Source organism: Capra hircus, chromosome 11 (assembly GCF_001704415.2).
Source record: "Capra hircus breed San Clemente chromosome 11, ASM170441v1, whole genome shotgun sequence".
NCBI classification, from domain to species: Eukaryota; Metazoa; Chordata; class Mammalia; order Artiodactyla; family Bovidae; genus Capra; species Capra hircus.
In genome coordinates, this window is record NC_030818.1 from 37,822,963 (window position 1) to 37,835,580 (window position 12,618).

At 36.4% G+C, this 12,618-nt stretch overlaps 1 protein-coding gene across 1 annotated transcript in view; it reads left to right on the top strand.

The window, feature by feature from the left end:
- Window positions 698-12,618, top strand: part of CFAP36 (cilia and flagella associated protein 36) — a 30,152-nt gene continuing 18,231 nt past the window's right edge. The window contains exons 1-3 of the mRNA XM_005686621.3: window positions 698-1,046; window positions 3,932-3,996; window positions 4,607-4,708. Of these exons, the coding sequence (XP_005686678.2) occupies window positions 932-1,046; window positions 3,932-3,996; window positions 4,607-4,708 (282 nt within the window). The 5' untranslated portion in view covers window positions 698-931. The remainder of the gene's footprint in view (window positions 1,047-3,931; window positions 3,997-4,606; window positions 4,709-12,618) is intronic.

A 12,618-nucleotide genomic window follows, 5' to 3' on the forward strand; every position in this document is an offset into this window, starting at 1 on the left:
GAGACAAGCCCTGGGTGTTCTTTGGAAGGAATGATGCTGAGGCTGAAACTCCAGTACTTTGGCCACCTCATGCTAAGAGCTGACTCATTGGAAAAGACTGATACTGGGAGGGATTGGGGGCAGGAGGAAAAGGGGACGACAGAGGATGAGATGGCTGGATGGCATCACTGACTCGATGGACACGAGTCTGAGTGAACTCCGGGAGTTGGTGATGAACAGGGAGGCCAGGCGTGCTGCGATTCATGGGGTCGCAAAGAGTCGGACACGACTGAGCGACTGAATTGAACTAACTGACGCCGTAAAGACTCGCTGGCAGCTACTGCATGCAAACTGGCGCTGGGACAATCAGCAAATCTTACAGAACTGCTTTCCTCGGGTTTGTATTTTCAAAAATCAACCTTTCAATTACAAACGTGTCTGGCTCAACGGGTCGGAAAATGGTCGGGAGTGAGCGGTGGGGATACAACCGTGAACTGAAGCCTTTAAAACCTTCAGTCAGAGACCAGGTGAGGCGGGCCTTCGTGGCGCCATTTCTTATCCTTGGTCCCACGGACTTCTCCCGTGAGAACATTGAGATTCCTCCCAGGATTTCCAGCCAATGGCTACAACAGCTCCGGGCCAATGAGATGAAGGCTATCTTTCGACTGGCTTCTACTCCTTCCCAGCCAATTGGAAACATTCTTCAAATGCCACTTTCTAAGCTGCGCAGGCTCTGAGGAAGCTGGCTTCACTTCCGGGCGGCTGCCGGAGGCGGCTCCTCTTGTTGCCATAGCGACCGTTTTACGTTAAGTGGTTTGTAGATTTTTAGCCAGGTGACTGCGGAGACTGCTGGGGGACATCGTTTCCCTGTCCTCTCGGTTCCTTGCGGCCGAAAGGCCTTCTAGGATCCGGGGATCTGGCCTAGGCTTCCGCGGCGCCCCGCGGGGGCGGAATGGCCGCGGAAGAAGAGGATGAGGTGGAATGGGTGGTGGAGAGCATCGCGGGGTTCCTGCGGGGCCCGGACTGGTCCATCCCCATCTTGGACTTCGTGGAGCAGAAATGTGAAGGTAAAATACGAATCTCGAATCGTCAGTCCTTGCTCACCTCTCACACCAACAACCTCTCCACACACCGCCTCTCATCTTCTCGATCTCCCCTCCTGTCGACCAGGTTTAGAGCTGGATTTTTAGGATGTGTTGCTGTCACCGCGCCTGTCTTTTCCACGGTAATGGAAAGGGGGACGACATACCTCTCCCCGCTGGGCCCAAGCACGCATTCGAAAAACAGTAGACTTTAATGCTGTGTTGGGCCTCCCACTCCATCCTGCACCTTTCTGCCTTGGCCGGGTGACTGTGGGTTTCTTTCTTCATCAGCTTCCCCAGTGACTTGGGAGGAGAGATGTCAGTTTGCTTCAGAGTTCCTTCTGATTCCAACTGTTGGCCAAAAAGTGGGTGGGCGAGGGGTATGTGGTTACTCCGGTAGGCCTAGAGCAGGTAATCTCGGTGGCCTGTATTGCCCTTTTTGAGCTCTCTGTCTCGGTTATACCAAAAATGGAGGGTATCTTCCAACAAATGAGATATGAAGACGTGGCATAACGTTCCCTGTGAGGAAAGAGTACCTCCAGATTCTGGAGCTTTGCATTCAGTTCTTAGAGATAGTTTGGAGCCCATTTATGGAAAAGGAACCAGAAGCGATGTCATAAGAGTAATTTCAGGCTGTTGTCCTGGTTGTTTAGCTGGCCAAGACCTTAAGGGTAGTAATATCCATTAATCGTTCGAACGTCTGTCGTATGTTGGAGGGGTTAGACTTGTTTTTTTTAAGGTTCAGTGGGCTAGAGCTAGCGTCCGTGGGTACAAGCTAGAGGTAAACAAATTTCTGTGAAGGAAGTGCTTCATAACAGATAGTATCCTGGATAAATTCGCCTGTCTCGCAAGGTAATGAGTTCCCTAGGCCTTAGCAGTGTTTGAATGAATCTGATAGCACCTTAATGGAGTTATTACAGAGGGGAATTCAACTGTCAAATGGTTGGTTATCATGAATGATCTGTTAAGAGTCCTTTCAACCTTAAGTTTCCATGAATCTGGTAAAGATGAAATTTACTTTGACCACTGAATCTTTTCATTACATTCTCATTGCCATGAGCAACATTCAAATAGTATTTACTAGGTATTGTTCTCGCAGGTAATTTTTAAAAGAAGTTCAAAATAACTTTTATTTCTGCTCTATTAAAGAATTTAAAATGCTGTTCTGAGACTGAGGAAGCATGTGGTGTTCTGATCTCCTTTAGGAGAAAAAAGAAATTATGTCACCGTTTGATTCCACTTATCCCACTGAACCTAAATGCTGAAATGGAAAAAAAAAAAATAATTTTATGTCCACACTTTAAAAGTGGCTGCATCTCAGCTATAACACACCTGATTGTGTAATTTTATAGGGAAATAGTAATCTTCAGACTTGTAAACATGTAATGTAGTAATTTGGCTTCAAAATTATCTGAAAACAGGTTTATTAGCTGCTATATTGCATGTATGCCCAGTGCTATGTAGAATAGATGCCAAGAGAAATGGAAGTAACATTTCAGTGGCACTTGAAATAATAGTGTTTATATTTCACTGACTTTGGTTTGTTAATGAGGTATTCTTCACCTTAGGTAATTTAAAAATTAGTTTTATATAACTTTGTAAATATCAGCATTTATTTCAACATTTATTGAGTGTCTTTGAGCCAGAAGTTGAGGTTAGAAAAGTTAATAAAACAAATCTTTGTCCCTGAGAAGTTTATAATTTGGTGGGGAAGACAAGCAGGTAAATGGACTTTAAATGTAAAGTGACCAGATGTTATTATAAAGGTGGACATATGGTGCTGTGTATTCAAATAGTTCTGAGGAAGGAATCTAAATAGCCAAGGGAGTTGGGAGTGGGTAGCAGATCATGGCAGAGAAGGCATTGGCACCTCACTCTAGTGTTCTTGCCTGGAGAATCCCAGGGACGGGAGCCTGGTGGGCTGCCGTCTATGGGGGTCGCACAGAGTTGGATACGACTGAAGTGACTTAGCAGCAGCAGCAGCAGATCATGGAGAATGTGCCTCTTACAGTATTTTGAAGAATGGTTGGGAGAAGAGGTATTGGGTAAAGGCAAAGAGATCCAAGAAGGGCTTGAGCAAAGACCTGGGGCTTTGAAGCACCTTCTATGTTTTTACATTTGTCCACATTCCAAGTAATTGTGTCCTGTTATGAGGGCAAAGTTTGGGTTTTGGGTGGTGGGAGATGAGACTTGGGATCCAATCTTGAAGAATTTTGTCTGGGATTCTAAATATTCTATACTTATTCGCTAGGCAAAGAACTGAAGAGTTTTAAATAGAAAATTACCAATGTTAGTTTTGTATTTTAGAAAGAATGGGGGAATTTTTTTTAAAGGTGGCTTATGGTTTACAGTTCATGAATTTGTCTTTTCCTTGATCACATTGTAGCTTTTTAAAGGAATATATATCTTTCTAATCTACATTGTTTCACACATATGATCATTGAGTAAACATTTGTTTTTATTCATTTTTGTTTCATTATTGATTTATATGTAATAAAGAAGGAGTCGGTTTCAGTAAAACTTGGATCAGCAAAATTCCAATATGGTAAAATAATCTGAAACCTGTTGTGAAAGGAATTATTTAGAAACTTACCAATAATGTTCCATTTAAAGTTTGTAAGTAAATTTTTGCCTTGTATTATTGATTGAAAAGTGGCAAATTAATGCTCCTCTCCCATATGAAGTAGCTCTTAGGTACAGACAAAAACTTGTTTACAATCAGTTATTATTATTTTTAATCCCAAGAATTTTAAAGTGGAAGAGCCAGTTTACAAGAATGAGTGTTCTATTTGTAACGTCTGTTTGTGGAGCTGACTTTCATATTTAATGAAATTTTTTTACACTATGCAATATTTTTCTTTTAAATTTAGTTTTCGATGATGAAGAAGAGAGCAAATTGACTTATACAGAGATTCATCAGGAATATAAAGAACTAGTGAGTATTTTAAAACTGATTTTAAATATAATTTGAATAATATTAATTCAATCTGTTCTGAATTTAAAAAATAGACTTGTCCATTTAAATTCCAAAATTCCAGTAGTATTCCAAAATTCTACCTTAGTAGTGCTATCAGTTGCATCAGACTCCAGGAGTTCTCTGGGCATTTCCTCCATAAGACTCTGGAATGTAAGGAATAGATTTAGGACAACTATTTTAAGGGATCTTGCATCTGATCTTTAAATTTTATTCCTGTTCTTCTGCTGGTATATCCAGGGGAGTGTTCATTATTAATTTAGCCATGTTGTCTTGAGATTTTAAGAAATGCCTCTGGGTAGCACAAGGATTATACCACATCAAACTTCATAATCCTGACTTTAGTTATTTCTGGTAGAGGAAATAAACTTTCATTTGATTCTCTGCAGAGATTTTCACTTTTAGTTGTTTGGGTTTTTTTGTGGTGAAAAAGATTGTCACTGCCATATAATGTAATTTTATGTAGATTAATAATTGCAAGCAAGCATTTGATTATACTTTTCTAAACTTAATATAAAAACTCATTTGGAATCTTTCAATGTAAATTGTAAAAGTTAAACTTTTTTTTTAGGTTGAAAAGCTGTTAGAAACTTACCTTAAAGAAATTGGAATTAATGAAGATCAATTTCAAGAAGCATGTACTTCTCCTCTTGCAAAGACCCGTACATCACAGGTTTTTGTGTTTTTCTGCTAAAATATAATTTTAACAAAAATGCCCAGGATTCCACTTAGATTTGCTGTGTTTGGTTGTCAAAATATAATATTCTAGAGACTGTAAGAGTGAAAAGCCAATTTAACACATATGGATTCTTTCTTTATAAGTACCTTGTGAAAAGATAAATTTGAAGCATTAATAAACTGATGCTATTAAAAAAGGACTTCCTATCAGAACTATAATAGATCACAGGCTTTATGCAAAAAAAATTATATATATAAGTCTCTAATGGTTTTGCAGTTGCCCCTTTTTTAATCTTAGCAGATACATAGTACATGGTTCCTGGGGCTTTCTTCTGTTAGAACTAATTTTATTGTCTCATTTGTTCTGCAGTGCTGAATTGAAGTAGGTTTTAGGTGTATTTGTAACTAATATTTACTGGGGGTTCATGCTAGCTGCTGTTTTAAGCACTTGACATGTATTATTTCATTGTATCTTCCTAACAGTCCTTAAGAAATTGGTACTATTTATTTTACTTTGTTAGAATTGAGAAAACTATTGCACATATATGTTAAGGAACTGGTGCACAGTCTACAAGTAAAGTAACAAAGCCAGAATATCAGTTCAGGCTCCGAGACTGAGTATAGAGATATGTTATTACTACACAATAGCCTTCTCAAATAGTTATTTTAGCTTTTCATCTTCTACCAAATTAACTATAATTCCTTAGTGAGATGATAGGATTATCTAGGATGTGATCTCAAATTATCATTTTCAACCTCCTGCTGTCATTCTATAGTACATTACATACTATAGTAATTCTGGCTACTTGTTTTTGTAAGCATTGGTGCACCTGGCTTTGCTCATGGTCGTTCCTTAACCAGGAATCCTTAGCCCCCACCTTCTCACTACTCCATCCTTTCCTTACCCAGAGAAACCCATCCCATCATCATGGCCTGCTGCAGTGCGACTTTCCTGATATCTCTAGTCAGACCAGTACTCATTCTGCCCCGCTGAGCACTTTTTCATTTTCAATTCAGTTTAATTGCCTTGAATTGAAGTTTTTACAAGTCTATTTACCTTGAGGAATTTATTGAAAATTATTAATTAGTATTTAGGGTTCTTTTAAGGCATTGGTGTTTGTTTTTATTTTTCTTGTATTTCCAGAATATTTTCTTCTTTGGTTAATATTTGTCAACCTCTTCATTAAGCTATTATGAATGAATCTGAAATGCTTTGTGGAAAAAGATGTTCATAGTAATAGTAGTCACATCCATCTTTTGTTTTCATCATCAGGATAACTTGTGAATGAAGACATTCAGAATTTTAAAATACTGTTTTCAGATCAAAAGTAACATATCTTTCTGCTTTGTTCTATTACATAACACCTTTTGCTTTGGAGTTGGTTCGTAGTACAGTCTGGTTATATACAAGCATGGGAACCTGACACAGACAGACTTGGATTTGAGCTTAGATCTTTTGATTACTTTCATTTATCATGGACAGAGTTGTTTTACAGTTTTCCTGCCTTGTCTATTCTGATTCTCAGTTTGAACATCTGTAAAACAGGGACAGTATCTACTTTGAAAGGTTTTTGTGAAATTTGAGCAAATATGTTCATAAAACATTTAGCACAATACCTGACACATATAAAGTGCTCTATAAATGGAAGCATCTTGTAATTAATGGTAGCTATTTTGGTGGTTGATTAGCGGGGTGCTAATTAGGCCAGGGTCATGTATTCAATCCCCATGTGGACTAGTTAGCTTTATTCTCTTCTCAAGCAAACTTAGCCCCAGATACTAAGGGCAGTATGACTGAATCAGCACATGGCCATCTCCAGTAACCAGAAAAATAGCCCAAAGCCTGCTAGTTACTGCTTTGCAGCAATAATCTAATCTTTGTAAATAAAGATCAGAATGCTGATTCCATTATGCTAATTTAGAGTGCCTATAAGGAATTCAAGAAACCAATTGTTTGCCCAGGGTAGTTTAGGAGGTATTTTTTCTTTTGTTTTGGTCTGTTTGGTTTGATTTTTATTTTTATAAACAGTTGCTCACTCCCCTCTCATTGAACTGTACTGCTAAAGATGACTTGCAGAATTCTTTTCACCTGGTTTGGTCACCATTAGTCCTAGACCACTGGTCCTGGCATTCTTGTGTATTAAAATCAGCAGGAGTTGTAAGGAGTGCATCGGGTGAAGATGTCTGTTTTAAAAACACAACAACCTTTTTTTTTTTCCTTCCTTCCTTCCTTCCTTTCTCTTCCTCTCCTCTCTTCTCCTCCCCTCCTCTTTCCACCCTTTCCATCCTTCCTTTCCCATCCTTCCAACTCTCTTCTCCTTCTCTTTCTTCTCCATACAGCTTGTGGGATTTTAGTTCTCCCACTAGGGATCAAACCTGGGCCCTCTCTGGTGGAAACACTGAGTCTTCACCATTGGCCTGCCAGGGAAGTCTCAACAACAGACTTTTTAAGAGCATGTTTTCCTGTCATACGTGTGTAGCTTCTCAAAAAATGCTCATAAATTAAGATACCTTTCTAAAAAATTCAGAAAAATATGATAATAGAATGCATATTGAGATATTATTTCAGTTGTGTTCAGTTGATTTTGTAATTTTATGGTGTTTTCAACTGAAATAGGCAAAAGTGGCTTTTTTCATTGCTTGTAATTTTTTTGGTGAGGATAGAGCTCATCACTGATTTCCATGTATAGCAGGAGCCAGGGATGACTATATGGCAAGAGACAAAGTATTTTTTGTTTTTGCTTTTCACGTGATTTACTTTGACTTTTGTAAATTAGAACTTAATGCTTTCAGAAACATATGTCTTCTAATATTAATTTGAGAAAATTATTCTTTTTTTCCCCAGTAACTTATATCACTAAAATGATTACATGTATGGTATAACTTTCATTTTCTAAAAACACACACTTATCAATTAATAATATTTTGTCTGATTGCTCATAAGATTTTTAAAAATTAATAGACTTTTTTTTTAGAGCAGTTTTATGTTTACAGAAAGTTGAGCAGTTAATGTAATGTCGTCTCTTTTTATTGAAGTCTTTCATTAGTGTAGTATATTTGTTGATGAGCCAGTATTGATATATGATTATTAAGTAAAGTCCATAGTTTATATTAAGGTTCACTCTTTGGGTTGTACAGTTGATTTTGACAAATACATAATGTCATATATCCATCATTACAGTATCATACAAAATAATTTCGCTGTCTTAAAAATCTCACGTATTCCACATATTCATCTTTTCCATCTTTGCACCGAACCTCTGGCAACTGCTATTCATTCTACTGTCTGTATAGTTTGGCTTTTTCCAGGATATTATGTAATTGAAATCATAAAGTATATAGCTTTTTCAGACTGACTTCTTTCATTAAGCAATATGAAGAAGTTTTTTCATTGTTTGATAGTTTTCTTTTTATTGCTAAATAATATTCCATTTTATGGATGTACCACATTTTGAAGGTGGTATATAACCTTGTGAAGGATATTTTGGTGCATTCCAATCTTTGGCAATTTTGAATAAAGTCACTATAGCTATTCATATTCAGGCTCTTATGTGGATGTAAATTTTTCATCTCATTTGGGTAAATACCTAGAAGCAAGACTGCTAGATCATATGTTAAGATTCACTCTTAACTTTGTAAGAAACTGCCAGACTCTTCTAAAGTAGCTATATCATTTTACATTTTTATCAGCAATGAATGGAAGCTCCTGTTGCTCCATGTCTTCAGTAACACATGATATTGTCAGGTTTTTGGATTTTAGCCATTCTAATAGATATGTAGTGATATCATTGTTTTCTTCTGCCCATTTTTAAATTGAGTTATTTATTTTCTAATTGTTGGGTTGTAAGAGTTTTTTGTATATTTTTGATACAGATCTTCTTTATCAGATATGTTTTGCAAATATTTCACAAAATATTCTCCTGTAGCTTTTCTCTTCATTCTGTTAACAATGTCTTTCACAAATTAGAAGTCTTTTTTATTTTAGTGAAGTCTGATGTATTGATTCTTTCATTGTTTATGGTTATGATATTTTATCTTAAGAAGTCATTGCCAAAAGCCAAGGTTAGCTAGATTTTTTCTATGCTATCTTTCAAAGTTTTGTTTTTACGTTAAAATCTGTGATCCATTTTAAGTTAATTTTTGTGAAAGATGTAAAGTCAGTGTTTAGATTCCTTCTTTTTTTCCATGTAGATGTCAGTTGTTCTAGCAGCATTTTCTAGAAAGATGATCCTTTCTTCATTGGATTGCCTTTGTTCCTTTGTCAAAAATCAGTTGACTGTGTTTTTGTTGGTTAATTTTCAGGTTCTATTCAGTTTCATTAATCCTTTGTCTGTTCTTTCACCAATATCATACTGTCTTGATTATTCTAGTTTATAGTAAATCTTGAAGTCATGTAGTGTCAGTCCTCTGACTTTGATATTTATCAATTTTGTGTGACTGTTCTGGGTCTTTTAACTTTCCATGTACATTCAAATATCAATTTGTTGATATCCACAATTGCTGGGGTTCTGATTGGGGTTGCATGAATCTACAGATCAAATCTGGGAGAAATGACATGTTAACAATGTTGAGTCTTCTTATTTATTAACGTGGAATAGATCTCCATTTATTTAGATCATCTTTGATTTCTTTCATAAGAATTTTTTAGTTTTCCTCATGTAGATCTTGTTCATATTTTGTTACATTTATTCCTAAGTACTTTTTTGTAGTGCAAATGTAAATTGTATTGTGTTTTTTATTTCAAATTCCAATTGTTGATTGCTTTGTTGTTGTTGTTTAGTCACTCAGTTGTGTCTGACTCTTTGCGACCCAATGGACTGCAGCACGCCAGGCTTCCTTGTCCATCACCATGTCCTGGAGCTTGCTCAAACTCATGTCCATTGAGTCAGTGATGCCATCCAACCATCTCGTCCTCTGTCACTTCCTTCTCATAGCTTCGATCTTTGTCAGCATTAGGTGGCCAAAGTATTGGAGCTTCAGCTTTAGCATCAGTCCTTCCAGTGAATATTCAGGGTTGATTTCCTTTAGAATTGACTGCTTTGATCCCTTTTGCTATCCAAGGGACTGTCAAGTGTCTTCTCCAACATCAGTGTTTGAAAGCATCAATACTTCAGTGCTCAGCCTTCTTTATGGTCCACTCTCACATCAATACATGACTCCTGGAAAAACCATAGCTTTGACTAGACAGAGCTTTGTTGGCAAAGTAATGTCTCTGCTTTTGAATATGCTATCTAGGTTGATCATAACTTTCCTTCCAAGGAGTAAGTGTCTTTTAATTTCATGGCTGCAGTCACCATCTGCAGTGATTTTGGAGCCCAAGAAAGTAAAGTCTTTCACCGTTTCCGTTGTTTCCCCATCTATATACCATGAAGTGATGGGACCAGATTTCATAGTTATACTTTTTTCCCCCTTAGTCCTTTGAATCAATAGAAAGGCTTTCACATCATTTCTATAGGCTATGCTATTGAATTTCTGCAAATAAATAATCATTATTCTTTTGAGAAGTAAAAGGAATCTATATCTTTTCTTTAAAGTTCTATCTTTATTTGTATAGAATTATATAAAATTCTTTAAGTGTTTGATAGAATTCATCATTGACCCCGGCTGGGCCTGGTGCTTTTTGTTTTGGAAGATTACTAATTATTGATTCCATTTCTTTAATAGATATAGACTTATTCAGATTGTCTGTTTCTTGTGTGAGTTTTAGCAGGTTGGTTTTTTAAGAAATTGGTACATTTCATCTGGATTATCAAATTTGTGGTCATAGGGATGTTCATAAAATTCCTTTATTACTTTTTTAGTGTCCATGGGATCTGTAGTAGTGTCCCCTTTTGCATTTCTGATATTTTTTAATTTATGTCTTTTTGTGTGTGTCTCATGTCCTGGCATATGGAACCTGCCTGACCAGGGATTGAACCAATGCCTCCTGAAATGGAAGCACAAAGTCTGAACTACTGGACAACCAGGGAATTCCACACACCCCCCCCCCCCACTTTTTTTTCTAAACTTAACCTGGCCAGAGGTTTCTCAGTTTTATTTATTTTTTAAATAATTAGCTTTTAGTTTTGTTGATTTTCTCTATTGATTTTCTGTTTTCCAATTTCATTATTTCTTCTCCAATTTCTATTATTTCCTTTCTTTGGATTTAATTTGCTCTTTTTTTAGTTCCTAAGGTGGAAGCTTTGATTGTTGATGTTTGTTATTTTTTCTTTCCTAATATATGCTTCAGTGCTTTAAATTTCCTTCTAAGCACTAACTTTTGCTGCACCCCACACATTTTGATGAGTTGTATTTTCATTTAGTTAGAAATATTTTTAGAGATTCTCTTAAGACTACTTCTTTGATCCATGTGCTGTTTTAAAGTGTGTTTCTTAATCTCCCAAGTATTTTAGGTTTTTCTAGCTGTTGTTCTGTTGCTGTTTTCTAGTTTAATTCTGTTGGGTCTGAGAGTCTCCTCTATATGACTCCTATTCTTTTTAAGTTTATTAAGGTGTGTTTTATGGCCTAGAATGTTGTCTATTTTGGTGAATGTTCCCTGTGAGCTTGAAAAGAATGTATTTTTCTGTTGTTGGAAAAATGTCAATTTGATCTAGTTGACTGAAGGTGCTGTTCAGTTCAGTTATTTCTTTGTTGATTTTCTGCCAGCTGATTCTGTCCATTATTGAAGTTTCCAACTATAGTAGTGAATTCATCTGTTTCTCCTTGTGGTTCTATTAATAGAGCAGCATAAATGCATGAAATCACTTGTAACTTCAGGCTAAGTATGAACATGTTTGGAGGTTTTTAAAACTCATTTAAGTCAGATTCTGAAAGACTCAGTGTTCATATTTTTGTCAGTGTGCTTTTTTCAAACATATATGACACCATATTTATTTATTTATACCATTTATCTCATAGTCTTCTTTCAAAGTAGTTTGACATTTCAATTAATTTAAAGGATACTTAAGATTGTTGTTGTTTTTAAACCACTTGCTAGCTTTTTGAAGTAACTCTTGTATTTAGTTCCTCTAACTACCCTTATTGGAAGCTCTTAGGCAAAGGGTGTTCCATTTCCTTGGACCAGTGTAGCCTAATTGCTCTACAGTTGTTAGGTTTAGCACACCAGTTTGATATTTAATCAAAAGGCCCAGAAAATTACTTTTATAGGACTTCTTAGTTTTAAAAAAATGCTTTCTTACACTGCTCAATTCTAACACCCAGCCAGAAAGTTACTATATTTCCTTCATTCTCAAATGAAAATTTTCTATCATAAATATCTCATCAATGAGAATGCATTTTGTAATTGATGGCATGTTGTAATTTAATTGATAGGGTTTTTTTCTTTTCTTATTGGTACATGAAATAATGGTTTATTTTGCTAATCTATAGAGTCTTAGAATTGACAAAATACTCTATTATTATTGTTGTTATTATTATGCTAATTTTCAGGTGAAGAAACTAGTGCCCAGAAGCCTAAATGATGTAATCGGAATCAAACAACTAACTTATGGTTAAGCTCAAAGTAGCCTTTCATATCAGGGGCTTATTTTTTCCCCCCATTGTATCAATAGTTCTCAAACTTAAATGTTATAAGAATTATCTGGGGAATGGGTACCCCTTGTCCAGAAATTTAGATTAATTATGTCTAGGGTAGGGCTCAGGAACATGCATTTAACAGTCCTTCTTTCCTGCATTTCTTAGAAGGGTTAAACATACCCTTTGAGAAGCCCTGCATTATATGTTTAAGGATCAGCTCAAATGCAGACTTGCTGATAGCTCTAGCTGACACAATGCCATCAGTAGCAGTACCCTTCAAGTGTTTGTCAGTGATGAGGACAGAGAACTTGATATTACTAATAAGTCTAAGAAGACCAAGAATAATGTTATGTGGTTGTGTAATCCCACAAAGGTGCCCTGGCAGATCAG